The sequence below is a fragment of the Protopterus annectens genome, chromosome 2.part0 (assembly GCF_019279795.1).
Source record: "Protopterus annectens isolate FY-2018-M chromosome 2.part0, PAN1.0, whole genome shotgun sequence".
NCBI lineage: Eukaryota > Metazoa > Chordata > Ceratodontiformes > Protopteridae > Protopterus > Protopterus annectens.
This window is the reverse complement of record NC_056728.1, coordinates 1,307,632,181-1,307,659,834: the sequence shown is the minus strand read 5'-3', so window position 1 is coordinate 1,307,659,834 and position 27,654 is coordinate 1,307,632,181. Positions and strand designations below refer to the sequence as shown.

At 41.6% G+C, this 27,654-nt stretch overlaps 1 protein-coding gene across 2 annotated transcripts in view; it reads left to right on the top strand.

Moving 5' to 3' along the window:
* Positions 1-27,654, top strand: part of EIF2B4 (eukaryotic translation initiation factor 2B subunit delta) — a 979,702-nt gene that overhangs the window by 820,785 nt on the left and 131,263 nt on the right. For both annotated transcript variants that reach the window (XM_044061494.1, XM_044061493.1), the window contains exons 10-11: positions 11,167-11,294; positions 14,213-14,390. In XM_044061494.1, coding sequence (XP_043917429.1) covers positions 11,167-11,294; positions 14,213-14,390 — 306 coding nt within the window. The remainder of the gene's footprint in view (positions 1-11,166; positions 11,295-14,212; positions 14,391-27,654) is intronic.

Genomic DNA, 27,654 nt, shown 5'->3' with positions numbered 1-27,654 from the left:
TAAAGTATCAACAGCATATTATTGGATTGCTTAAACAGAAAATGATGTTGATTCCTGACTGTGCTGAAAATAAGGATTTACAGGATTTAATGCATTCTGCTGAACAAGTTGGAAAACATGCTTTGCAATGTGGTTTTGATTCACTAGAGGCATCTTGCAGGGCTGCTGTCACTGGGTCTGTACTTAGAAGGCATGCTTGGCTTAAGGAGCAATCTTTGCCAGATAATGTAAAAGCTAAATTGCTGGATGCTCCCTTAAATCAGGAACACCTGTTTGGCAACAGAGCAGAAGAAGTACTTAAAAAGATGGAGGAAAAGCTAAATCTATGCAAACTGTTAAAGATTTCCTACAAGTATAGCCTCCAATATTTAGTAGGCATTGGCCCTCTAAGAATTGGTCCTTTCCTGCCTCTTCCAGGCCTTCTCAGCCCAAACCCAGAACCAGCAGAACACCCAGGCTTCAGTCTCAGGGTACTCACAGGACTAAGCAATGGGGGGGCTCACACTTCTTAATCAAGGAGTAGTAAGACTCCCCCGTATGGTAAACTGTTTCAATGACTTAACTTTAAAACTTCCAGGCCCTTCTCAACTGAGTGCTCCTTTAGGAGGAAAGATTGCTCTGCAGGCAAAAAACTGGGAACTCATTACCCGGGACAAATGGGTTTTAAATATAATTTCCCAAGGATACAGATTTCACTTCCACACATTACCAATCCCAAACGGTTGGCCAGATCTACCCCCAAATCAGTGGGCAGAGGCTCAAAAGCAAGTACTGTCTCTCTTAAGCATAAGGGCTATTCAAACTGTACCAGAAGAGGAAAGGGGACAAGGTTTGTACTCAAGACTTTTCCTGGTACCCAGAAAAGACAACTCATGGCGTCCTATCCTGGACCTTTCTATCCTAAACACCTTTTTTGGTGATCCCAAAATTCAAGATGCTAACCATTCACCAGTTGCTTCCTATGCTAGGCAAGGATTCCTGGTTGGCAACACTGGATCTAAAGGAAGCCTACCTGCACATCCCAATCAGGGAATCTTGCAGAAGATACCCACGCTTCAAAGCAGGCTACATGCATTATCAGTTCTCTGCACTGCCCCTTGGCTTATCTACTGTGCCAAGGGTATTCACAAAGTGCCTAGCTCCAGTCATTGCTTTTTGCAGGCAAAGAAATAGTCAAATATAGCCATACCTGGACGATTGTCTAATTCAGGCAAAAAGCCAGGACATACTTTTGAATCATTTGTACAAAAGGGTGCTAACTTGTCTGGGGTACACCATAAACAAAAAGAAATCACATGTTGTACCATGTCAACAAATTATATTCCTGGGAGCAAGCTTGAACACAACTTCCCAGATGGCTTTCCTCATGCCAGAGAAACAAATTCATTTGACAACTTACTTCAAACTAATGTCAACAAAAACCCTGCTTATCTGCAAGGCAAATACTGCAAGCCTTGGGGTTCATGGCCTCCTGCATTCTCCTAATTCCATATGCAAGACTGCATATGAGAAAACTACAATGGTATCTAAAAAGCATATGGTGTCAGCATTCTCAGGATCTAGAAGCAATGATTCCTATCATACCTTATCTGCAGTTAGAATTACTTTGGTGGGCAGAGGCCTGCCACCAAAACAAGGGACTACCATTCACTCTACCCCTGTGCCGCCCAAACCCTAAACAGATGCATCAAACTATGCATGGAGGGCTCACCTGGCAGGGCTGCCGCCTAAACCCTAACAACAGATGCATCAGACTATGCATGGGGGGGCTCACCTGGCAGGGCTGTCGCCCAAACCCTAACAATAGATGCATCAGACTATGCATGGGGGGCTCACCTGGCAGGGAAGTGCATTCAGAGCACATGCATTCAGGGCACATGGAACCCAAGTCAAATGCACCTGCATATCAATCAAAAAGAAATGTTAGCTGTACAGAATGCTCTGACAGCCTTCAAGGACCACATTCTTCCAGGACAATTAATGGTAAAGACTGACAACACCACTGTTATGTGGTACATAAACAAGCAGGGGGGTACCCATTCATACCCCCTCTGCAGACTAGCCACGGCTCTGTGGAACACATCCTTAAGCTACCAAGTGCATCTACAGGCTCATTTCCTGCCTGGAAAGCTAAATACACTGGCAGACGAAGTAAGCAGAAATCTCTTGGACCCACATGAGTGGAAACTGGAGCCAAAGGCTTTCAACATGTTGATAAACAAATGGGGGAGCCCAGATATAGACCTGTTTGCCTCCCCCCCAGAACTACCATTTGGACAAATTCTGCACAAGGGCTTCCCACAAACCAGCTTGGAAAGTGGATGCCCTGTCCTTCAGCTGGAAAAATCGTATCAGTTTATGCTTTTCCTCCTCTGCTTCTCTTTTCCAAAGTACTGCTAAAGATCAAACGGGACAAACCAAGGACGATACTGATTGCACCAGACTGGCCATGCCAACACTGGTACTTCCTCTTACGCAGTGTGTCACTGCTGGCTCCATGGCACCTGCCTCAGACCCCTACCCTGCTGTCCCAGCAGGGGGGGGCAGATTCTGCATCCTCCGCTTCATACCCTGAAGCTGGCAGCCTGGCTAATTACCTAATCTCTCCATTACCATCCCTCAGCAAACAAGTGTTGGATGTAATTTTTGGAGGCAAGGAGGCCTAGTACTAGAAAATCTTATAATGAAAAATGGGAAAAGATTCTGTTCCTGGAAACAAACTCAAGGGATGGGTACAACAGCACCCAATTTACCTCAAATTTGTCAATACTTAACTGAGATGCTTCACAAGGGCCTTTCTTTTTCTTTCATCAAAATTCATGCCTCAGCCATTTCAGCTCATTACAACACAGAACCTCCCCTCTTCTCTCATCCACTGCTTAAGCAGTTCCTCAGAGGAGCCAAAAACTTAAGACCACCCAGGAGAGCTCCAACTCCAGCCTGGGACCTTAACTTTGTATTGGAAAAACTCACTCTACCTCCTTTTGAACCAGCTGCAAGTGCAGAGTTAAAATTCCTTTCTTGGAAAACAGCCTCCCTCTTAGCAATCACTTCAGCAAGAAGGGTATCTGAATTACAGGCCCTTATGGCAGTGGAGCCTTTCATCATCTTTCATGTGGACAGGGTGTCCCTCAGGACCAATCCCTCTTTCATGCCCAAGGTAATATCCAGTGTGGCTCTTAATCAGTCCATTCATTTGCCAACCTTCTTTTCTAATCCACAGAACAAAGCGGAATGGATACTGCTCTCCTTAGATGTGCACAGACAACTTAGAGTTTACTTGGACAGGACTAAACCTCAAAAGCAATCTGAACAACTGCTGGTGGCATTTGCTGCAGGGGTAGTGGGGAGAGCCATTTCAAAGCAAACCATTTCTAAATGGATAGGTCACTGCATTCATTTTTGTTATTAGCACCATGGAAACCTACCCCACAGGGAATAAGACCGCACTCAACCAGGGCTGCATCTACCTCTACAGCCTTTCTTAGAGGTGTCCCTACCAGGGACATCCTAGAAGCTGCTACCTGGAGTTCTGTACATACTGTCACCAAGCATTACCATTTGCCAATTTTCTCTAAATCCAAAGCTGGCTTTGCCACTGCAGTCTTGCAGGGCCTTATAGCTGGTCCAAATGCTATCTAAATGCCTCCTCCCATCCTTAGCTTTGGGACTCTAGCCAAATGTGATGACTGCAGCAGTGAAACACGAAGAACATAGTACAGTTGTGTACACTTACCATAAATGTAGATGTTCGAGTGTATTCACTGTTGCAGTCCTGGTTACCCTCCCTCCAGCCCCCTGACTTCTTTTGGCTATGCCTCTATTCTCCTTTACTATGCTTAAAAGCTTTTTGGTGTATTTGCTTTTTTGTTGGAGGTATAACCTTGTATATATACATTTAATTGCTTCCCATTAAGGGGGTGCCTGACATCTGGGGCAAGAAAAACTGATGTAATGGCATAGGCTGCATGCTTTATACCCCTGACTACCTGATGTCATGGAAGATGAGACAGCAACCGATGCAGGACCCAAGACTTTGACAATCAGGCTGACTGAGGGCTACTGCAAGCAGCACCAAAATGTAATGACTGCAGCAGTGAATACACTCGAACATCTACATTTATGGTAAGTGTACACAACTGTACTTTGTTTCTATAGTATCTGATAAATCTTCATGATTGTCACCTTTTGCTAAAAATTACCATTGGATAAGGAGAGCAAGATTTTAGAGAGACTGGGTAAAAAGGTTTACACCTCTTCAACTCTAGCTATTAGAGCAATGAATTACCAAACTCATGTGTCAAGGTATTCCTTGGCACTTCTTTCCCAGGCTTCTCAAGCTCTTACTCATCTACCAGGCTCTGAGATTAAAACACAGGTCCTGTCTGTTTTGGCTTCTTCTTCACAAGTAGCTAGCTCTTCCATTAAGTGCAGCTATGATGCTGCTGAGGCACAATCCGGAGCTCTTGCTTCTGCTTCTGTGCTTAGGTGACACTCCTGTTTGAGACTACAGTCATTAGCTGATGATAGTAAAGTTAAATTGTTAGATGCTCTTTTGGATAAGTCAGCTCTTTTTTGTTCTACAGCTGCAGACTTATTTAAGAGTCTCCAAGAGAATGGGAATGAACTTCAGGATTTGAGGCATCTGTTCATTTCTCCTGTTCCTAAGTTGTATAGAAACTTCCCTGTCAAAACTTTTTGTTAGGACACCCGTTTACTTGTCTTCTGCCTCTGCATCTGCTTCCAGGTCTAAAAAAATTGTTGGGATGCCTCCTCAATCCAAACCTTTTGCTTCAGCTCCTTCTACTCAGCAGCCTTTTCAAGCCAGGCCCAGTTCTCTGTGACAACAGCAGTATCTTTCAGGTCATACTCTTCTATTTCTTCACCTCTCTCTCTCTTTTCCAGTTTGGGCAAGGATTACTCAGGATTCTGGGGTTCTGTCTATTATGCAACAAGCAATACTTCATGACTTGGAAAACTCTCCCTCCTCTCATGGGCATCAATTGTTTCCAGAGGTCCTATCACAGCTACTTTTTCAAGGCACATTTCAGAGTTTGCCAGTGGACCAGAGATGCAGAGGGTTTTATTCAAGAATGTTTCTGGTTCCATGAAAGGATGGTCCTTGGAGGCCAGTTGTAGACCTTTCCCACTTGAACACTTTCCCGGAAGTGCCATCTTTCCTTATGCTGTCCTTACAAATTCTCCTTCCTCTTATTTCTCCTCAGTCTTACACGTCCTCTCGAGACATCAAAGATGCTTTTATGTGTGTATATATATATATATATATATATATATATATATATATATATATATCCCCATTCATCTTCTGTACAGGAAATTTCTCCGTTTCTCATTTGGTTCTTTACACTTTCAATTCTCTGCCTTGCCTTTTGGTCTTTCCACTACCCCAAGGGTATTTACAAAGGAATTGGCCGCTGTGATTGCCTTCTTTTGAGAGTCCAGGGGATTCAGGCATATCCATACCTGAACGATGTTCTTTATTCTGTCTTCTCAGTCAGAACATTTGTCTCAAAACCTTCAGGTGGGCATTCATCTCATTCCGAGTCTAGGGTTGATCATACATTTTAAAAAATTCTGTCTGACTCCATCTCAGGATCACATCTTCCTAGGGTGCAGGTTCAGGACAGACGTTATGATGGGTTTTCTTCCACAATCGTTTTGATGTTTTTTTTTCCACAATTCCCATGCTGCCCTTTACAAAACTTCACATTAGGAAATTTCAGTTGATCCTAAAGGCAATCTGGTCACAGCATGCTTACCTTCTAGAGGTTCTGATTCCTCTCCTCCCCTGCTTAAAAACAGAGCTTCCTTAGCGGATTCAGCAGCTTACTTTGAATCCAGGACTTCCTCTTCTTCTGCCCCAGTCATCTCAACATCTGTTCACAGACCCCTCAGACACAAGCTGTGTGTGTGTGTGGGGGGGGGGGCAACTTTTGCTTCCAGGAAGGTCCAGGCCATTTGGTCTCCATCCTAAAGAAGGGAGCACATCAACATCAGGGAAATGAGGGCTTTGATTCTGGCTTTGCAGGCCTTTCATCCTCTCTTTCAACCAGGTCCTCTGAAAATTTTTACAGACAACACCCCTGTTGTCCTGTGCATAAACAAATGGGGGAGGGACCAAATCTTACCTTCTATGCAGGCTAGCTCTCAGGACATGGGAATTGGCAATTCAGTACAAGGTGACTCTTCTTGCAGTTTACATTCCATCTGGTCAAAACATTGTGACAGACACCTTAAGCAGGTCCATGATGCAGTCCCACAAGGGGATGTGTTTCTGGACTTGGTCTACTGGTGGATAACCCTCATCTGGATGTATTTGCCTCCCTCTGAACAGAAAACAGTTTATTTTTTGTGCCAGACACCAACATCCTCTGGATTTGAAGATGGACACCCTATTTTTTTCATGGAAGGGGATGTTTCTGTATGCATTCCCCCTTCCCTCTCATTCCGAAAGTTCTGCTGAAAATTCTTCAAGACAAGGCAAAAATTATGCTGATGACTCCCTTTTGGCCAAGACAGCATTGTTTCCCTCTTCTTCCGCATTTAGCCAAAGGCCATCATCACAAATTATCTCACCGGGTGGACCTGCTCACACAAGACAAGGTATCCTTGCTTCATCCACATCTGTCAACCATGCAAATGACACTTGATGGGTGATCAACTTTTCCTTTCAAGCAGCTTTTTTCACAGGACATGCCTCTGGTTTTTCAGGTGGCAAGGAAACCCAATACTAAAAATCGTACATTTCCAAATGGAAAAGATTTTCCATCTGGTGCCTTTCTAGAAATCCAGATCCATTTTGTTGTGGACATTCCATTAGTACTTTCTTACTTGTGTGAATTGCTTAACAGGGGCTTGTCATACTCGGTGAAAGTTGTCTGTTCTGCTATTTCTTTTTGTCTGCCATTATCTCCACCTTTAGCATCCAGATTGGAAGTACCGCTTTTTCTCAAAAGTATCCTATGTATTAAGCCTCCCAGGAAAAGAGTTCGACATCCTTGGGATCTGAATTATGTCTTAAGGCCACAGCTGCTGCTTCTTTAAATTTTTTTACAATGAAGACAGTGTTTCTGGTAGACTTGTTTTGGACATTTAGGCTTTGATGGCATCCCCACCTTTCTTGGTTTTCCACAAAGACAGAGTTTCTTTGCAAACCAGTCCTCCTTTTATGCTTAAGGTGGTGAATGAGGTGTCTCTTAATCATTATGTTTAATTGCAAACCTTTTTCCCCTTCTCCTCAATCCTCCAGTGAAAGGATTCTGCATACCTTGGATGTACATAGGCAACTCAGATTCTACATAGATAAAACTAAAACTGTCAGGAAATCAGATCAGCTCTTTGTGTTTTTCCATCCCAGGGCTCTGGGTTTACCTGTTTCTGAACAGACAACTACTACTTGGATTTCCAAAGCTGTTGTGTTTTGTTATGATTTCCATGGAAAGTCTCTGGCTGGGTCTTTTAGAGCTCATTCTACTAGATCTGTGGCTTCCTCAGGTGCTTTCTTTAAAGGCCTGGACACTAATTCTAATCTGGAGGCTGCTACATGGTCTTCTATGGATACTTTCACCAAACATTACAAGTTGGATACCATTTCTAGAGCTAGAGCAGGGTTTGCTAGAGCCATTCTCCATGGCTTTGTTGAAAATTCTGTAGTGCATTGTTCCTGTGGTCCTTCCACCTCCCAAGGTTCCTACTAAGCTTTGGTATTCTCCCATTTGTAAAGAGTACTGCAACATTGAATAGAAGGACATAGAATAGTTGTGTAAAATCTTACCATAACCATAGATGTCCCCTTCTGTGTTGCAGTATTCTGTCCCTCCCACCTTCCCCTTGCACCTTGTTCCTTCATTGGATGGCCTCTTTATTCCTTAGCTCTGGTGTTCCTCATGAGGCATTTTAGTTCTGAGGATTATACATGTGGGTGTCCTTTTATGGCTGACATTGTCAAAACGTACGTGTGACGTCCTGTGTGCTTGCAGAGAAGTTTTAATGCCAAGTCTATTTTCATTGCGAGACAGTGTTGCTTTGTTTAGCAGATGTCTATTAGTGTTTGTGCATTGGGCTGTAAAATGTAAAAATAAAATCCAAATAATAATTGTAGAAGTAAAGTAGTATACACACATTAATGTTTATGGTAAATGGGGCGAAAGAGCCAGGTAATGGGACATTGGAATGGCTGCAGGGGCACTCTGGTGCCATATTTTGGTTGTCTTTTCACCAGTTTGCATTTGAAAGTTGGTATCCCACAATTCCACTGGAGTGGGCAGGGTTATGTAATTATGTATACAAATTTTATGTTAATCAGCGTACAGATTTGTACCTATTTTTCATGGTCCTTATCCAGATTTTTTGATGTTTCCAGGTTGAGAGGTGGGTCCATAGCCACTTCAACTGCTTTTTGGTCAAGAGCATCTGTATATGACATTTGTGCCACTGCCACTTGGTCCAGTGTTTGTACCTTTATTGTTCATTGCAAGTTAGATTTGCTTTCCAGGAGTAAGGCAGCATTTGGCTCCGCTGTTCTCAGGAATATCATTCCATGAGGACCACCCAAGGTTTAACCAGCTGGGTTCTATGCGACTGAGGAATGACTGAAAATTACAACATCAGATGCAAAAGTTATGTACTCACCATAATAATGCATCTGTGTTATCTGTTTTCATTCTTCCTCAACTTCTTCTCCAACCCTTTCCTTTCTTTCTGGTGAGGCCTAAGGGATGCTTCTTTGGGAACCTGATTATTCCCTGTTCAAGCTCCATCCTCTTTTTCTGTGCCTTTATCTTCCTTTTTTATATCAATTTGACTTCATGTATATGTTGTTTGGGACACACACAACTGGGCAGAGGCATGACACAGATGGAGCAAGTTCCCCCAGCACCACCATCTTCACAGATACCCCTGGCTATCAGCACACCTCAGATGTCCAACAAGGGGCAGGGATACCAAGATCTGAACCAGACCCAGAATTACAGAATGGACCAGAACCATCAGAGAGAGATATTGGAGGAACACCTGAATCACAACCAGAACCAACAGGACAACTGAGACCATAGACAGCACTGCTACCAAGAGCAGCATCTGTAACACCGAGACCCACACTACCAAGAGGGACATTACCATCAGTAATACAGACATCAACAACACCACCATCAACAGAACCTTTACTAATACCATTACCAGGACCAATGTCAGAGCCCCAAAGGAGGGCAGTTGTACCAGAGCCACCAAGAAGATTACTACTACAATCTCCAGAGGGCACAGGAGGAGTTTCAACAGTCCCCCAAACCCAGCCAGAGCCCTTCCGGAAGACTGGAGCAACAAGCAATGGACAGCAGTGAGGGAAATGAGTTTGTGTTTCAATAAAGGATGTTCCATTTTTAATTCAACTATGGACTGCCTATCATTTTTAACTCATTTGTGGACTACCTATTGTTTTCTATTTTATTTTTTGTAGCACGTTTTACAGTTCGATTTTTATTAATGAACTATGTGCTTAACCTAATTTAGGAAGTGAACATCACAGCCTCCACACTGCAAAGTTTCTTTTTAGTTTGTTTAGATAAGCTCTTACCGGTAGAGCATTTTAAGTACTGGGATCCAGAAAAGGATAGCAAGAAAACAGCTATTCCACTCTAGTGTGTTGGGAAGACCTACGCTGCTGCATATGCTTTTTAGAATATAATCTTTTTGCTCAGCAAATTGGGTATGATCCTGATAACTTGCAGTGGTATGTCAGCATTAAAGTGATGGCAGGTAAACTCAGGTTTAAGGAACTTGTTCTGGCTGGCCAGCCTAGTTTAGTCCACTAGATCATGAAGACAAAGGAGATGAATCCATTGTATAAAAGTTTAATAAGTGAAGGCCTCCGTGATTTTGACGACTCCAAAGCATGAGAAAGTATGTAAATGTACAGAATGATGTCAGAGAGAGATCATCAAACCCAAATTCCTTGGGGAAACTTTTGTTAAGGTATTGTGTATCTCAAGAAATGCCATAAAAGTGACAATGCCTCTTATTCCTTGAGGCATGCTTGTATGAAACCTGAATTGTTACACATGTGGATCAGAGATAGTAAGGGATTCGTTGCATATTGTTTGGGATTGTGAAATGGTAGGTAGATAAACTGGTTTGTGGCCTAACCAGCTCTTTATTCCGTCTGGATGAAACTTGGTGGGTCAATGGATTTTACTAGGGACCTCTTAGTCCTAATATCAAAGAAGGCTGTTACCTGCAACTTGAATAATAAAGACTCCTCCCCAGGAGTATCCGTCATTAAACTGATTAAAGAAGTTAACTTAGAAATGCATACTAATAACTCTAGAACAGGCAGAAGTTGTTAAATGTCCTGTCTAGATCATTCAAGCTTTCTGACAAAGGGTTTGCCTTAGGAGCTTCTAGGCTTTATTGGGAGTTTTTATTTGTGTAATGAAACAGGAATATTATATCTTAAGGTTATATAGTATGCCCTTTAGAAATTAAACTTCAAAAGTACATTTTATTCTGCACTTCCCAGACAGTTTTGGGTGGTTGTTGCTGTGATTTGGCATCTTTATATTTTTGGCAAAACCTGCATAGAAGTTATTACGTGACTGCTTTTGTGAGATTCATGTCCATTTTCATTATTATAATTTGTCCAAGTAGTTAAATTTCTGTTTACTTTCCTAAATGTCATTGAATAAAGTTTATTTAAAAAATATCTCGCTAGTATTTCAGAAGAGTTATTACAAGTAAGAAGTCTTCTTTAAGGATAATAAGGTACCTGGCCATATAGGTGAGCAGAAAAGCCAAGGGAGTGAATATCTGTGTCGAAGTGCTCAGTGAAAGAAGAGCTACTTGAATGGTTGAAATGGTTTGCCAGAAGAGACTGTTAAATTATTGAGAGCCATTCGAGTCTTCTTTGTGTATGGGATAGTTGCAGCAAATAGAGAAATTGGGGGGCTGTGACCTAGAGTAATGGTGTCAGAAATGCCATGGGAAAAACTGAGTAGTTCTAGTGAAGTTAACAGTATTTATTGTTTTTAAGTAAGATGATAAAATAAGTGATGCGAATAAGCTATGTTGTCTTGTAAGTGATGGTACAGCCATATGCATAAATATGGTTTCAGTTTTCTCTTTTCTTTCCCTTCCTATTTTGCATTTCGACAGGCAAAAGCAATCTTGAAAGAATGCATTGATAAATACATTCAGGAGAAAATCTACTTAGCTGCTAAGGCCATCTGTAAGTTTGCCATTGAGAAGATCAGCGATGGAGACGTCATACTAATTTATGGATAGTAAGTTAAACCCACCATGTGTTATACAATGTATTTTGTTCTTTTCTCTCCCAGTAATCTTTATTGCTCTATTGCCTGTGATTTACTGCAATTTGACCTTTAGAGAAGTCAAAAGGATCATTGTGGTAGCTTGGCAAAGAGTGAAGTTCATTGCATGGATAAAAACCTTTGTATTTATATTGGATTTCTCCTTTTAGAAAAAAAAAAACTTTCATATGTGCAGCAGGCTTATCCTGGATTGTGTAACACTTTTTTTCTGAAGTACTCTATTATCTGTATGTACTCTTTCTTACAAAAGAGAAATGATACAGATGTAGCATATGCTGTGCTGGACAAGAGGGTCCTGGGTGGCTTAGGAGACGGGAATAAATGTTATGGGAATGGGTTCAGGATGGAGCATTCAGGACTGTGAACAAGGACAGGGGGAAGATACAAAAGAGGAGAAGATCGATGTGGTGGCTTAGGAATGTGAGTTGAACAGTTAAGACAAATAACTCCAGGATGGAGTGAAAGGATATGGCTGGAGAACTGTCTGTCCTTAGAGAGCTTAAAGCACAAGCTTTGCTTCCCAGATGCCTCTGACAGTTAAGCTGACAATCCCCCCCCCTCCCAACAGTGACCTTCAGCAGATCATTGGCTAGTGCAAAAGTGCTTGAGGTTTGGAAGACAGCAAGTATAGTACCCTTGTAGAAGTGGCTAGTGGCAGGAAAATTTTGGAAAATTCACATTCTCTTAGCTTAACAGCACTAGCAGTGAGGGTTGTGTAGAAAATCTTGAGGAGAAGGCTGTTAGGATGCAGTCCCTAGGACAGTAACCAGCAGTGGTTCATAGCAAAAAGTTGTCAGTCAGATGTGCTCCAATTTTATAACTTGGTTAGCAGTGAACTTGATAGGGCAGACCACATGTACTAGTATTCCCCTGACATTATCAACGCTTTAACTCAGTCCCACATAGGAGGTTCTTTGGAAGACTGGAGTGGTTGTGGGTAGGACTGCGACTGAGGAATTTCATGGATGATCACATGTCTGAATGATAGGAACCAGAGGGTTGTGGTGAAAATGGTGTTATCAAGATTTAGGAAAGCAACAAGTAAAGTAGTGCAGGACTGTATTCTTTACTTGTGTTTGTGTCAGGTATTTAACTCTAACATGGAGTAATATCTATGAATCCTTGTTGGGGTCCATCTTCTCCATCAGTCACAATATGGCACTTTTTTTTTGCAACTGAACCAAAGCATGCCGTGATACTTCACTCCAGTTTATTTGTGGTTCCTTCTGGATTATTGTTCCTCAGTGAATTTATGATTTGCTTTATTACTATTATTATTTTAATACTTGTGCATTTTTATTAGTATATTAATGTTTGTCTTTATATTTTGTAATTTATTTTATGAAATATTTGCTTTAGCTGTTTGTCTCCCAGTCTGAGTTTAACATTTGCTTGCCTGAATTTCATCTGCTTTGTAAAATGTTTTATGATAAAATACTGTAATATTAATTTTAAAAGTTTCTGGCTGTTGAATTGCATGCCCTTGCTTTGTCTTTGGGAGCTCCACCTGGTTTCATCTTCTGTACTTATACTAGTGAGCAAAAGAGGATCAAATTGAGAAGTTCCTCCTCTTTGACTGCATTTTCTTTACTCTTCTAAACACCTAACCACTGGACAAGATGGAGAGTCAGCCTGCTAGTTTCACCTCAGTTGCCAGAGTTTTACCACTAAGTCTGCTAAGACAGTCTACTAACTGCCTTATGCTCACATATAATGAACTTATTCTCAGCACTAATAATTCAGTCTATGAGATGTGTAAATACATGTTTATTCTGGAGGCTTCCCTCTTACCTAAAAACTTGACCTGTGAGCTTCATCCACCTCGACTATTATCCACTAATCGTGCCAAGATGTCTTACTTAGGTTGAGACTGTAAAAAATATCACTTCCAGCGACTCTTAGAAAATAGGGTTACCACCTGTCCCACTTTGTGAGGGACAGTCCCTCTTTGGGCAGTTGTGTCCTGCAAAAAATGTGAAAAAATGGCAAATGTCCTGAGATTTTTACGACAAAATTATTTTCTATATTTTATGTAATAGTTGCATAAAACAGTTATTCTGTATCTGAAACACCTAAATGTTATAAGAAACAGAATAAGGAACTAAAATGCTACAAGAATAAACTTTTATTCAGGCAAAAAACTGAAGTTCTGTCCTTTGTACTGGCTGTGGGTATGTTTTGCCCTGCAAAATCTGATGTTTATAGCACAAATGTCCCACTTTGGGCATTTGGAAAGGTGGCAACCCTATTAGAAAAAGAAGATCACTTCTCTACAAAAATCTGGCCATTAATCTTCCTTGAATGTGTGAATGATCTGAGATGTGGAACCCAGAGAGATATGGAGACAGATGTGTCGGAGCTTTCCAAACATGCTACAGGTGCAGGTAAGATACTACTCCTGAGTGGATTCCTGCCTTCACCTTGAATGATGCCTAGATGTAAAGAAAAGATACTTGGCCAGTATGTGTCAGCATGGGATGAGATGCTCAAATGTCCATCTTGCTTCACTGAGGATGGCCTGCACCTCTTGTTTTAAGGCTTTTCTATGCTGGCTAAAACCTTGCTGCCCCTAGTGCCTTTTTTTAGGTAGAGTCCATTTGTTGGACATTCCAAACTCCTCAACATATCAGTCGCAAAATCAGACTACATTATGGTGGCACTCCTTATTGCCAGGTGTATAAACAATGAATTACCTGTTCTTGAGGCACTTTTACATTTGGAAAACATTAGTCTGTTTAGTTGTTGAAAATAACACACACATTGCACTTACGTGTGGTTGCCTGCACTGCTAATATAACTGTCACAGTTTTTTTTATCAAGTCAGCATCTGAAAGACAAGACACAGTTTATTTCTGTTTTCCTTATCTTAGCTCTTCTTTAGTGAATGACATCCTTTGTGATGCCCACGAAAAAGGCAGAACATTCCGGGTAATTGTGGTTGATAGCAGGCCTCGACAAGAGGGAAGAGAAGCATTGCGCAGGATGGTACGGAAGGGAATTCATTGTACGTATGTTATAATCACAGCGATATCGTACATGCTACCTGAGGTGAGTTGGATGAGATCAGTGCAAGCATGCTGTTCTCTCTTAAACTTTTTGAAACAAGTTTGTAAAATATACAGTTTAATGATGTGTGCTATTCCTGAAAGTCTGAGTAAGGCATGGTTCACTTGTTTCAAAAATATTCATTCTCTGATTACCTGCTTAATTCAGTTTGTTGTCATGGGGAGACGGAGCCTATCCTGGTAGTTCATGGGTGTAAAGCAGAGAAACATAGGACATGTGTAGACATTGAGACCACACACACAGCTTTCTGAAATTTGGAGGATAACCACTCCTTACCCATGGTATGTCTTTAGATGTGGAAATAAAATAGAACACAGGGTGAAACCACAGGTGGACAAGGTGAGGATAGATTGTAGGATCACTTTTAAGTTGAGATATCATTTTTCCAGTTGTTACCAGGTTGGTGTCTATTTGGGATGAACATGTAATTCATTTTTTACTGTGGGCTAAATCTTTGTGTAAAGATGTTAATACTTTTTGACAGAGGTTAGGTACTGCATGTTGACTTGGGGGTTTTCCATTTAGGAGCATTTCTTAATTTTCTCTCAATTTCCCTGAATGTTACTTCCTTCCATTTCATAACCTCTGTATTAGAGCTTCTTAGTGATGTTCTTCATTTCTCACTGCTGCAGTTATTACCATTGGGTTATTCATGCTGTGGTAGCTCTCAGTCGGTCCAAATACCAGAGTCAAGGTTTTGTGCTTCGGCTGCTGTGGCTTGCTGGGTGACAGCAGGTGGTCCGAGCCATAAAGGAGAGCAGGCAACGCCATTACCTAAATCTTTCTTGCCATGGAGCCCGTAGCAGAAGCAATTCGCAACTGTGCCAGTCAGCTGTTTCCAGATTTCGAACTTCAGCTGAAAACGTCTAAAGCTAAGTATCCCATTGGGGATCCTTCCTTTTTCTTGCACTAACCGATGTCTGAAAAAGTCAATAACTGTCTCGCCTGTGGAAAGCAAATACCACACCGAGACTTCCATTCTTACTGCTTCACTTGCTTAGGCCCAGATCATGACATACTCCGCTGTCAGTTCTGTGCCCTCTTTAACCCTATAACTATTCGTCATAGAGCTCTGTTTGTAGCCAGTTATTTTCGTCTTCCATCTCCGATTACCGAAATGGTATCCATCAGTCAGCAAACTGCAGATCTTTCAAAAAAACGTAAAGATAAAGATAGAGACGGATGGCATAAGGCCAAGCCTTCCGATGACTGCTAAACGGGTTGTCAGTACTTCGGAATTCAGTGAGGCGCTTTCACAGCCCATGATGCCTGACTCAATTACTTCACAGGCCTCTACTGAGACCCTTTCGGAGTCCTGTATGCCGCAGATGGCTGCATCGTCTAACTAGCCTTCAGCTGTCTCACCCTTGGTTGGGTCCGGAGCTGCTAAGCAGGCACTGGCTTCCGAGGATACCACTCGCACTTCGGATTTCACTTCAAGGCCTTCACCCTGTCTTCCCACTAACACACCAATGACACCGAGGGATACCCTTCTGGCCAGACTTAGACCCACTCCAAAGAAAACAGCAAAAAGTCTCCATTCCACTACTCCTCCCCTTCTCAAACTAGAATGCTTAAAATAGCAGAGGATCTCATCACTTTCATCCAGGGTAATCAGGCTACTCCAGCCAAAAGGAGAAGGGAACCTTCTTCAGACATCCATTTGGATTTAGACTCAGAGGGATCTGACTCCTCTGTTTTTGAAGAGGATAATCCTCTTACTGCCTATGAAGACTCAGATGCAGAAGAATCTATTCCTTCTGCATCATCTCCGGAGGACCTTTCCTTTGGGGAAACCCTCCACACCCTCAAGGAACACTTTCAGTGGGAATCAACAGATTTCCCATAATCCAAGAGAAGACTAAGAGAGTTTCTGGACCTACCCTAGTATAGGCCTCTGGCCATGCCACCCATCTTGTTGGTGGCAGATGATGTTTACCAAGAATCCAGCCTTACCCCTGACACCCTTCCACCTGCCTCCAGAAAACCTGACAGGTACTACAGGGTACCTGACACACAAATTCCTCTACAGAAATCCCAAAGCAGATCCAGAGGTGATTACTCAGGGACCTAAGGGAGTTAAGGCTACCTCTGCAAAGAAAAAGCACACACTCCACACCAGGATATAATGAAATTTTTTACTGGTGTATCCAGTACCTTGGCTTTCGCCTTCAAGGAAAAACATTTACACCAAGCAGCCATCTTTTATATTATTACATTAATAGAACAATTACATGAATTAGAATTAATTAAAATCAGTTATTCATTTAAATACATTGCCGCTATAAAATAAGCTTTCTGTTGATTGTTGTTATGATTTCATATACTTCTCTGTTATGAAGTACTCTTTTTACACTTTACATCGGAGAGAAAGTACCTAAGAATGTATGTAACAGAAAAATAAATAACTTCATAAATTCATATATACATAAATTCATGAATTCAGCAGGAACCATTAATTTCGCCTAATGAACAGAACTAATATAAATATTACAAACCTACTAGATACAAAACTGAGTGCAGAGCTAATTGTGGGCACTACCCCTCAGCATTTAATACATAACATTACCATAAATTTAAATTGTTTCACTTATCTGCACTCTAACATTCAAATTTATATCTATATTTAGTCCCCTTGGATCCAAGGTTTTAAAGTTAATAATACATTTAGTTTCTAACAATGACAATTTATTTGTTAATTCATCCCCTTGTTGCTGTTTGGGCTTGGCCAGCACACTATAGAAGAAGGATCTATCCGAGCCTTCATGGAACCTAATAAAATGCTCAGCCACTGGGCTTTCTGTTCTACCTCTCCTGATGTCACCCAAGTGCTTCATGATTCTTTTTGTACTGCCCTTTTCGTTTGTCCTATATGCCATTTTGTTATAGTGCAGTCACACCCAATGATATAAATAACTCCCAGTGATTCACAGTTGTATTGATCTCTGGCCTTATATGTTTTACCAATGTAGATATAAATTTGAATTTGATTTATTGGTGTTTACAGTTTGTATACCTCTGCAAAGAATCCTACTGCCTCAGCAAAGAATCCAGGGCCTTAGGCAGATGGGGTAAAAAATTATATACCTCTGCAACTTTAACTATAAGGGCTCTCAATTGTCAGTTCCATATGTTAAAATAATCAACAGCAAACTTTGGAAATTTTGAAACCGAAAAGTTCTGCTTTACCAGCTTTTGCCAATAATAAAGAGATAGCAGAATTACTGCACTCTTTATCTCAGGTAGCAAAGCACTCCTTGCACTGTGGATTTGACACCCTAGAAGCTTCTAGCAGGACAGCAGTGGCAGGATCTGTTATTAGAAGACATGCATGGTTGAAGGAACAACCTCTCCCTGATCATGTCAAAGCTAAGATCATGGATTCACCTCTTGACAAAGTCCACTTGTTCAGACAGAAAACTGAAGAGGTACTTAGAAAGATGGAAGACAAAGCAAAATCGATGCAGACTATTAAATATTTCCTTCAAGTACAACCTCCTAGGTTCAGCAGAAATTTCCCTCTAAACACTGGTCCTTTCCTGCACCAAACAGGCAGGCACAAGGCAAAACCCATAGGAATAGACCTACCAGGGCTCAAACTCAGGGCCAGCAAAGAACTAAACAGTGCCCCCCCCCCTCTAACACTAGAGCAGGGAGTTCAAAAACAACCCTGTGTGCTACAAACTCTCAATGACTACCTTTTCCATCTCTGCCTGCCTCCACCACACCAAAAGCTACGAGGAAGGCTGTCTCTATGCAGAGAAAATTGAAACTTTATATAACAAAAGATCAGTGGGTCTTAAGAATCATTGCTCAGGGGTACAAATTAAATTTCCGGGAACTGCCACCTCCAAGAGGGTACCCAGAGCTACCTCCAAACCAGTGAGTAGAAGCACTAAAACAACTGCAAAACCTAATAGCCCTAAGGGCAGTAGTACCTGTGCCTCCAGAACAAGTTGCAAAAGGATTCTGTTTCAGAATATTCCTTGTTCCTAGGAAAGAGGGACCTTGGCTTCCCATCCTGGACCTATCCTTTCTCAATACTTTCGTGGTAATCCCAAAATTCAAAATGCTTACCTTACAACAGCTTCTTCCAGTGCTGCCAAACAAAGCTTGGATGGTCAACTTAGACCTAAAGGATGCTTACCTGCACATCCCAATATGGGAATCATGAAGGAAAATTCCTGCACTTCAGAGCAGGATCATTACACTTTCAATTCTCTGCCTTGCCATTTGGCTTATCTTCTACGCCCAGGGTATTTAAATGTCTAGCTCCTGCCATTGCCTTTTGCAGGCAAAATGTACAGATTTACCCTTACCTGGATGACTGTCTCATCCGGGCAGACTGCAAGTAACTGCTCCTGCAGCACCTCTCATTTGTAAAAACCCTACTCACCTCTCTGGGGTTCACTATCAATGAAAAGAAATCAAAACAGACACCTGCCAGGAAAATCATATGTCTGGGAGCCTTACTGGACACAGAATAGCAAATGGCCTTTCTGTCCTCAGATAAACAAAGTTTCCTACCAAAATACTTCACTACTCTGGCCTCCCAAACCCAGTTTTCTGCCAGGAAATTCCTGCAACCTCTAGGGTACATGGCCTCATGCATTCTCCTGGTATCTCTGGCCAGACTGCACATGAGGAAAAATCAGTGGTACCTAAAGAACCCATGGTGTCAACACTCACAACCTCTGGACACCTCCCTGCCTGTGATCCCTTGCATAAAATCAAAGTTCCTCTGGTGGGCCCAGCCCTATGCTCTGAACAAGGGACATCCATTCACCCTCCGTCCATCAGACCAAGACCATAACTACAAATGCTTCGGACATAGCCTGGTGCACACACCTAGAAGGCAGATGCGCCCAAGGTCTGTGAAACACTCAAATACTACCCTTGCACATCAACCAAAAGGAAATGATACAAGTGCAAAACTCTCTGGCATCCTTCAAACCCTACCTCAAACCAGGGGTTCTTCTTATAAATGCAGACAACACCACAGTCATGTGGTACATCAACAAACAGGGAGGGACTCAATCTTACCCCCTGTGCAGACTAGCCAAAAACTTGTGGCTAGCAGCCTCATTCATGGGACTACATCCTATAGCCCAATGCCTACCAGGCATCAACAACACTCTAACAGACCACTTAAGCAGAAACCTGTGGACCCACACGAATGGCAAATCCACAGAAACATTTTTCTGCAAATTACCCACACGAATGGCAAATCCACAGAAACATTTTTCTGCAAATTACCCACATATGGGGGGGACCCCCCCCTCAAGTGGAGCTGTTTGCCTCTCATTTAAATCACCAATTACAGAAATTCTGCACCAGAGAGTACCATCACTGGCCTGGAAGGTCGATGTCCTGACCTTCCCTTGGAATACCCTCTTTGTGTATGCATTCCCACCTCTTCCTCTCATTCCAAAAGTATTAAGATAAGGGAGGAAAAACCAAACGCAATACTCATTGCCCCAGATTGGCCCAGATGGCATTGCTACCCACTGCTGCGCAGCCTCTCTCTCCAGCCCCCCAGGCAGCTCTGATACCTCACCTGCTATCCAGTGGGGGGGGGAGCACCCAGACCTTCAGACACTCAAGCTGTCAGCATGGCTTATTCTACCATAACCTACAAAGAATCTATGCTAAGCAAGCAAGTCCTTGACATTATCACAGAAGCCAGAAGGCCCAGCACCAGAAAAATCTTACACTGGAAATTGGAAAAGATTCTGCTCCTGGAACCAGTCCAAGGGGGTAGACATTCATCTGCCCTCCATTCCTCCTATTCTAGATTATCTGTCTGAGCTTCTTAGTAAGGGTCACTCCTTCTCCTCCATAAAGGTCCATGCCTGTGCCATCTCGGCACACTTTGATACAGAACAGCCATTGTTCTCCCATCCTCTTATCAAACAGTTCCTTAGAGGAGCCTGTAATGTCAGGCCTCCAAGAAGACAGCCCACCCCAGCCTGGGATCTGAACTATGTTTTCAAAAAGCTTACTCTGCCCCCTTCGAGCCTGCATCATCCTCAGAATTAAAGTACCTCTCTTGGAAGACTGTCTTTCTCCTGGCTATCACTTCAGCCAGGAGAGTGTCAGAGCTTCAAGCTTTAATGGCCCTTGAGCCATTTGTCATCTTCCATGCAGACAAGGTCTCCCTGAGAACCAACCCCTCCTTCATGCTAAAGGTGGTTTTGGATGTTACCCTCAACCAGTCCATCCACCTGCCCACCTTCTTTCCTAACCCTCAAAACAAGGGGGAAAGGATACTGGATTCTTTGGATGTGCACAGGCAACTCGGTTTTTATCTGGATAGTACAAAGACATTCAGGAAAACTGACCAGCTCTTGGTCAGTTTTAAAACAGGGGCACAGGGGAAACCTATATCCAAACAGACCATTTCCAAATGGATAGCACTCTGCATGCAGTTTTGCTACTCCTTGCATGGAAAACCACCCCTTAGGACCATCAGAACCCATTCCACTAGGGCAACCCCTACTTCCACAACATTCCTTAGAGGGGTACCCACCAAGGATATCTTGGAAGCTACCACATGGACTTCAGTCCACACCTTCACCAGGCATTACCATCTGAATCTATTCTCAAAAGCTAGGGGTGGGTTTGCCTCTGCAATTCTGCAGGGCATGCTCTCCCTCTCAAGTTTCTATCAGCCTTCCACCCTTCTCCTCAGCTTCGGGAATATTCCCAATGGTGATGACTGCAGCAGTGAGAAATGAAGAACATAGTGCAGTTGTGTACACTTACCATAAATGTAGATGTTCGAGTGTTCTCACTGCTGCAGTCATGCTTCCCTCCCTCCTTCCCTCTGATATCTGCTGTCCTTAGAGAGACACATATTTCTATGGGGGGGTCTCTTACCCCAGGGCTACTAATAATTATTAACATTGGACTTCTTTGGTTGGTTAAGGCAAGAAAAACTGAGGTAATGGCATTGCCTGCTCTCCTTTATAGCTCGGACGACCTGACGTCACCCAGCAAGTGACAGCAGCCGACGCACAAAACCTTGACTCTGGTATTCAGACTGACTGATTTCAGCCATAGCATGGATATCTCAGTGGTGGTGATTGCAGCAGTAAGAACACTTGAACATGTAAATTTATGGTAAGTGTACACAACTGTACTTTTCTTTTAACTCTTCTATCAACTTGGCATCTTTATGTTCAACAGGGCCGTCATAAATGCTTCTCCAAAATAAACTTTTGATGATCTCTTCTTTTTTCTGTATTCATCTAACTGTGATACTTTGTCTTAGTTGCTTTATATTTTTCTATATTCATTGTTTCCATCTCAGCATTCTGTTTATTCCCTTCCTTTTCTTTGTTAATGTAGATTTTTGTGGTAATACTTTTGGGGATTCAGGAAGGTGCCGGTAAATGTACACCTCTGTGTACTCATGACTTTACCTTTTTCATATTCGGCAGTCATCTTTGCATGGTGTGCTAACAGGCATATGTGAAGCAATGCATAGGGCTAGTCTCATGGCTGTGCTGAATGGTAAAGAGGCAGTCTAGGGGAAGAGGCATATGCTAATTAGCCACGTGCTCGATCCCTTTTAACCACCTCCAGGAGGTTATCTATACACCAAGAGATTCAAGAAGTCACTCAGCCATGTAGATAGTCACAGTAATCCCCACCACGTTCTAGTTTTGACCATGGCCAAAAGGCTGTGTTCATCTATCTTCCATGACCTTGGCATCGAGATCAGGGGGAGCCACTAGACACGAGAGATGCATTCATTCCTAAGTGCGTTAATGGTACAATCGTCAGTATGGGGATCTGGGTGGGGCAAAACACTAGACAGCATGGAAACAGTATTTATGATTAACTGCTATAACAGCACAGAAATCACTATGTGGAACAGGGTGTAGAGGACACACTAGCCACCCAGGGCATACTAGATATGTGCTATAGTGACACTTCAGCTCTTACCAGGATCAGGGATGAGGAGGACAACACTAGATACCAGGGATTCTATAAATGTGCCATAACAATACACAAACTGTGATTTGCTGGAGGGGTGCCAACAAGCAACAGTTTACTATGTTGTGCAGATCTGCTCTGCACATCATGGTAGTAAATATGATTCGTTGACATGCAATTAGTTAATAATGAGGTCTTTTCTCATCATGGATAAACATGTCTCTCAATCGAGTATAAGCTCATCATGGGAGCAGGGCTTTTTTACCATAAGCCATACGCCCTTTATTGACTCCCAAGGTTTACTTGTTATTCGGTTACCTGCTCAGTGATGTATCCTATTTATTTCTGTTATATTATTTGAATTTGTCTTAATAGTTCTAATTACTGTGTCCTTCTGTTTTACCAGTCTTCTAACATGTTGGGTCTTGTTTACATTCGGTAGTCTGTTTCTTTTATCTATCTTAATACATTTATTGATGTCTGTTTAATCAAGCAAGTCTTCCCTGAGACCAGTTTCTCCTGGAATAAGAGCATCTTGTTTGCCCTCTTTTTTCTTGCTGTTTCCCTTGCTGTGCAGTTTTAACTAAACTTTCATTTTAGTTTATTACAGAAGGTTTCAAAATATCAGTCTATGCTGTATTATCTTCAGATGCATCCTGCTCTGTTTGTTGCTCCTCCTCCTGCAGACTCAGTGGCTCATCATGTTTTCACACTGCATCCTTCACTTCACATATGATCTATCACTTCAGTTTCTATTTATTTAATTTCTGCTTTGCTAACCTTCTTTTCTTACATTCAACCTTTGTGATCTTATTATTTATGTATTTTTTTTTGTATTCTGAAATTTACCATGTCTGTGTCTTTGCCTGTATTTCTGTTTGAATATTCTTGGAGCGGCATTTTTGTATTGATTAATTTGACTTTTTTGTCTGCATGAATATTGCACCATATCAGATTTCTTTATCTTTCCCATGTCCGTGTTTCTTTTCTATTCCTTTCAATAATGTCTTTTTTGTTCTTTATCCTTTTTCAAGTTCTTTGTCAGTTCTTTTTTCAGGTGGCTCAATGTTTCCTCAGCTAGATAATGTTTTTTCCCCTGATCTGTTACGTTAAGGATCTTAAGTTGTTATGTATAGCTTTAACAGTTTTTCTTGTGCAAGTATTTTCCTTTCTCTGATTTCTCAGTTATAGTTGCTGCATATCCTCTGTCTGGAAATTCTGGGATTTTTTCATAATATTAATATATAATCTCTTGTCCATAAGTCCACTTTATTTTGTCTATGCCTCTTGCTTGGCCTATCAGTTTGTTAATTTTTGTGGCCCACTACTTTCTTCTAATCAGGGAGGCCACTCTCCCTTGAACCCCATCTAACTCTGGTAATAATGCTTCCATATTTGTATGTTTCTAGGCTACCGTTTTTCCAGTCGACGCACCAGTGTGCATCATGGGACCTGTGTATCCAGTCATTTTTTTTATCTTTCTCCATGAGACATAAAATACAATGTACATGTCAGTGCCATCTTGGTGAGATTTTCTTAAAACAGGGTCCACCACGTGAAGGTGCTCACCAAAACCTGAAGATGAATTCTGTCAGTCTTGTGGTACAGTGCAGTAAAGTCTTGAATATGGTCCAGGTGACCTGGGTTCATTTAGCAAGTCTGAGCATCTGAGGCATTATTAGTGAGGGATGGGCAATCATCTAGGCACTCCCTGAAAAGAGGCATGGTCTGTAGAGGCGAGTAGTCATCCCCGGCAGAACAGACAAATGTAGGGGAGACACGGATAGGTGATTAAATAAATAACCTTCCTGCTAGAAGCAGTCATCAGCACATGACCCCTCAGAATGCCCTTAAGATCAACTATGGACCTGGCCCTGAGTCGAAGAAACTTCAGGAATGGAAAAAAAGAACTGATAGACCCAGTGATAAATTCACTGGAATGGCCAGAAAGTGTGAAGCAAAAGGGGGGGGGGGCAATGCTACTGTCCTTTAATTGATGATTCCATCTCTTCATTCATACCAAAAACCTCTCCATTCAGACTTTCCATCTTTACATTTGGACCCTGTAAGTCCTCTCTAAATGTATAGTCTGTTTTTAGTACAGGCCCAGGGTAATATATTAAAAGGATTGTAGGAAATGTGGCCAGAACACTAATAACATTCTTTAGCTGTTCACATGAAATGTGCCACAGTGTGCTACATGATAGCGGTTGAGGAGGTCACAATATTAAACTCTAATTTCAGTACACTGTTAGTTGTTGAAGTGAAGGCAGTGCAACTTAATGAAAAAATGAGGTGATTAAGAACACGGATAGGTGATTAAATAAATAACCTTCCTGCTAGAAGCAGTCATCAGCACATGACCCCTCAGAATGCCCTTAAGATCAACTATGGACCTGGCCCTGAGTCGAAGAAACTTCAGGAATGGAAAAAAAGAACTGATAGACCCAGTGATAAATTCACTGGAATGGCCAGAAAGTGTGAAGCAAAAGGGGGGGGGGGCAATGCTACTGTCCTTTAATTGATGATTCCATCTCTTCATTCATACCAAAAACCTCTCCATTCAGACTTTCCATCTTTACATTTGGACCCTGTAAGTCCTCTCTAAATGTATAGTCTGTTTTTAGTACAGGCCCAGGGTAATATATTAAAAGGATTGTAGGAAATGTGGCCAGAACACTAATAACATTCTTTAGCTGTTCACATGAAATGTGCCACAGTGTGCTACATGATAGCGGTTGAGGAGGTCACAATATTAAACTCTAATTTCAGTACACTGTTAGTTGTTGAAGTGAAGGCAGTGCAACTTAATGAAAAAATGAGGTGATTAAGAACAGTGGGAACAGCTGCTGATTCATATTGTAAGCCATGAATATGGAATATATGTACGTACTTTCTGCTTCCTGATCTGAGCATATGCCTGGTCACCAGTATCTGTGGCTCCTCTTCCTTCCTTGCCTGTAGCATGGGTACCTACTGCAGTCCTGCTTGTTATTTTCCCACTGTATATAGAAAGAAAAAAATAATCAATTACTAAGAAGTCCTTGCCATTGTGACAGAGTCCGTCTGTTTCTTAACCAACAGCAGGTGAACATACAAGTAGCCATTGGTTGTTCCGCAGACCACTTGCTTACCTCTCTGGCTTCCTCTGTTGTAATACTTTCAGCTGTCACAGACTGGAGGTCAGCCAGGTCTTCTTTGGCTGTTCTAGTGGGAGACACTTAGGAAGGTCCTTGTTGGGGGTAACCAGGGCAGGACACCAGAAGAAAGGGCAGATTCCCCTCCTTCGAGTCAGTCTTCTTCCATAGGAACTCCTAGGAAGAAAAAACAAAAGGTCAAACATTTTCCATCTGAAGAAGAATTTACTGTTAAGAAAGATGAATTTCTTACCTTGGCAAGGCAGGCAATTACATACATACATAATATATTTCAGGCACGGGCATTAAAATGCCCTTCTAGCCTGCCAGTATACCAAAACAATTGTTCCCATAATGTGTCCAGGTTGTTGTTAAAAATATCTAAACTAGTGTTTGCTTCAGTGTAATTTAGTAGTCTGTTCCATGCATCAGCTGCTCTCTCAGAGAACCAATTAGTTCATGTCTAATTCGTATAGAATCTTCTACATAGGTTGTCTGATGATTCTTTACTAGTTTTTGATAACACAAACATTTCCAGAGAGTTATCTCTAAATGCCATATATACCTGAATGAGGTATACTCTGTACTGAGACATGGTACAAGTTCAGGTATTTTAGTCTTTCATAATAACTTAAATTTTCACATCCATGGATGCCCTTGGTATATTTCTGCTGTACTCTTTCCAGTTTACTCATGCTTGTTTTCTTATAAGGTTTCCATATTGTTATTCCATACTCAAGTTTGGGTCTTATGTAACTAACAAACAGTGACTTCATCATTTCTGATTCTTTAGACTTTATAAAACGTTGTATGCAACCTATAGTTCTAGAACTGTCATTAACCAATTGGTTGATATGATTAGAAAAACCCAAAGCTGGATCTACCCTTATACTCAAGTCCATAAATGAATCTACAGTTTCAGTCAATGCATTCAACTTTCAATTTGTGTCTCAGTTCTCATATGCTTAGTTTTTAATGTGTTTGTCAGCATGTTATTCTCCTGTGCCTGAGTGGTCAATTTAGTCAAGTAATTTTCCAGACATGCCTTATGTGTAACACATGTAATCAGTTTACCCAATTTCAAGTCATCTGCATACAGACTGTAGAACACCTCATATGAAAAAGATAGATCTGAAAGATGCAGTCTAAACAATTATGGGCCTAAAACAGAGCCCTGTGGGACACCCTGACTGTAACCAAAAATTTCACTTGTCCAGTCGTTGTTTGATACTTGTTTTGTCTTATTTGTAAGCCATGCAGCTGTCCATCTTATCAAGAATACATCAGTACCTAGTAGTTCTAATTTATTGATCAGTGTTGTATGTATGACCCTATCAAATGCTAAAATTAAATCTGTATAAATTACATCACAACACATATTTTTCATTAATAGCTGCTTTTATTATAGAACATAATGTTACAGGTGGTAATACATCTATTTTTGACATATGTGTGCTGATATTTGGTTTTAAGTCACAACCTTTCCAGTTCTGACAGTAACGTATGTAGTATTACCTTCTGCATTATTTTTCCACAGCATGAAAGTAGACTTGAGGGTTTGTTTGACTTTGGGTTTGTCCTACTCCCCTTTCTCTTAAAGGCACGTTTAATAAATACATGTCTCCAATATTAAGTAATCTCCCCATATTTATATGACATAGTAAATAAAAGATATAATGGTACGCAAGTTCTTACTGAAGGGTTCTCAGGTCATTACTAATTGTGTCACTTCCCTGTGCTTTGTTTGGATCAAGTTTACATAGTTTTTTTTTTTTCAATGTAATCTAATTTGGTTTCAGAATCTGAGGTTACCTGGATTTCACTAGAGCAACTGATCAACTAGTCTAGTCCAGATCCAGATTTGCTGTATCCACGTCTATTTGTAAGCTTCTGAGCCCCCCCAAGCATTTCTGTACTGGAGGGAAGCCTTCTAGCTTATCAGTGAGAGTGGTAGGCATTAGGTAGCCTTTCTACCACAAGAGGAGTAGTTTCTGGCCCAGAAATTGTAGTTTATTGGCCGTTTGGGCAGTTTTTCCATCTCTTTCAACTTTCTGGTTTAAAAGCCCGCATTTGTGCTTGCTTTCCACCTTTCTTGTAACTAGTCTAGTCCAGATATAGATTTGCTGTATGCAAGACTGCTTGTAAGCTTCTGAGCAGTGCCAAAGTCT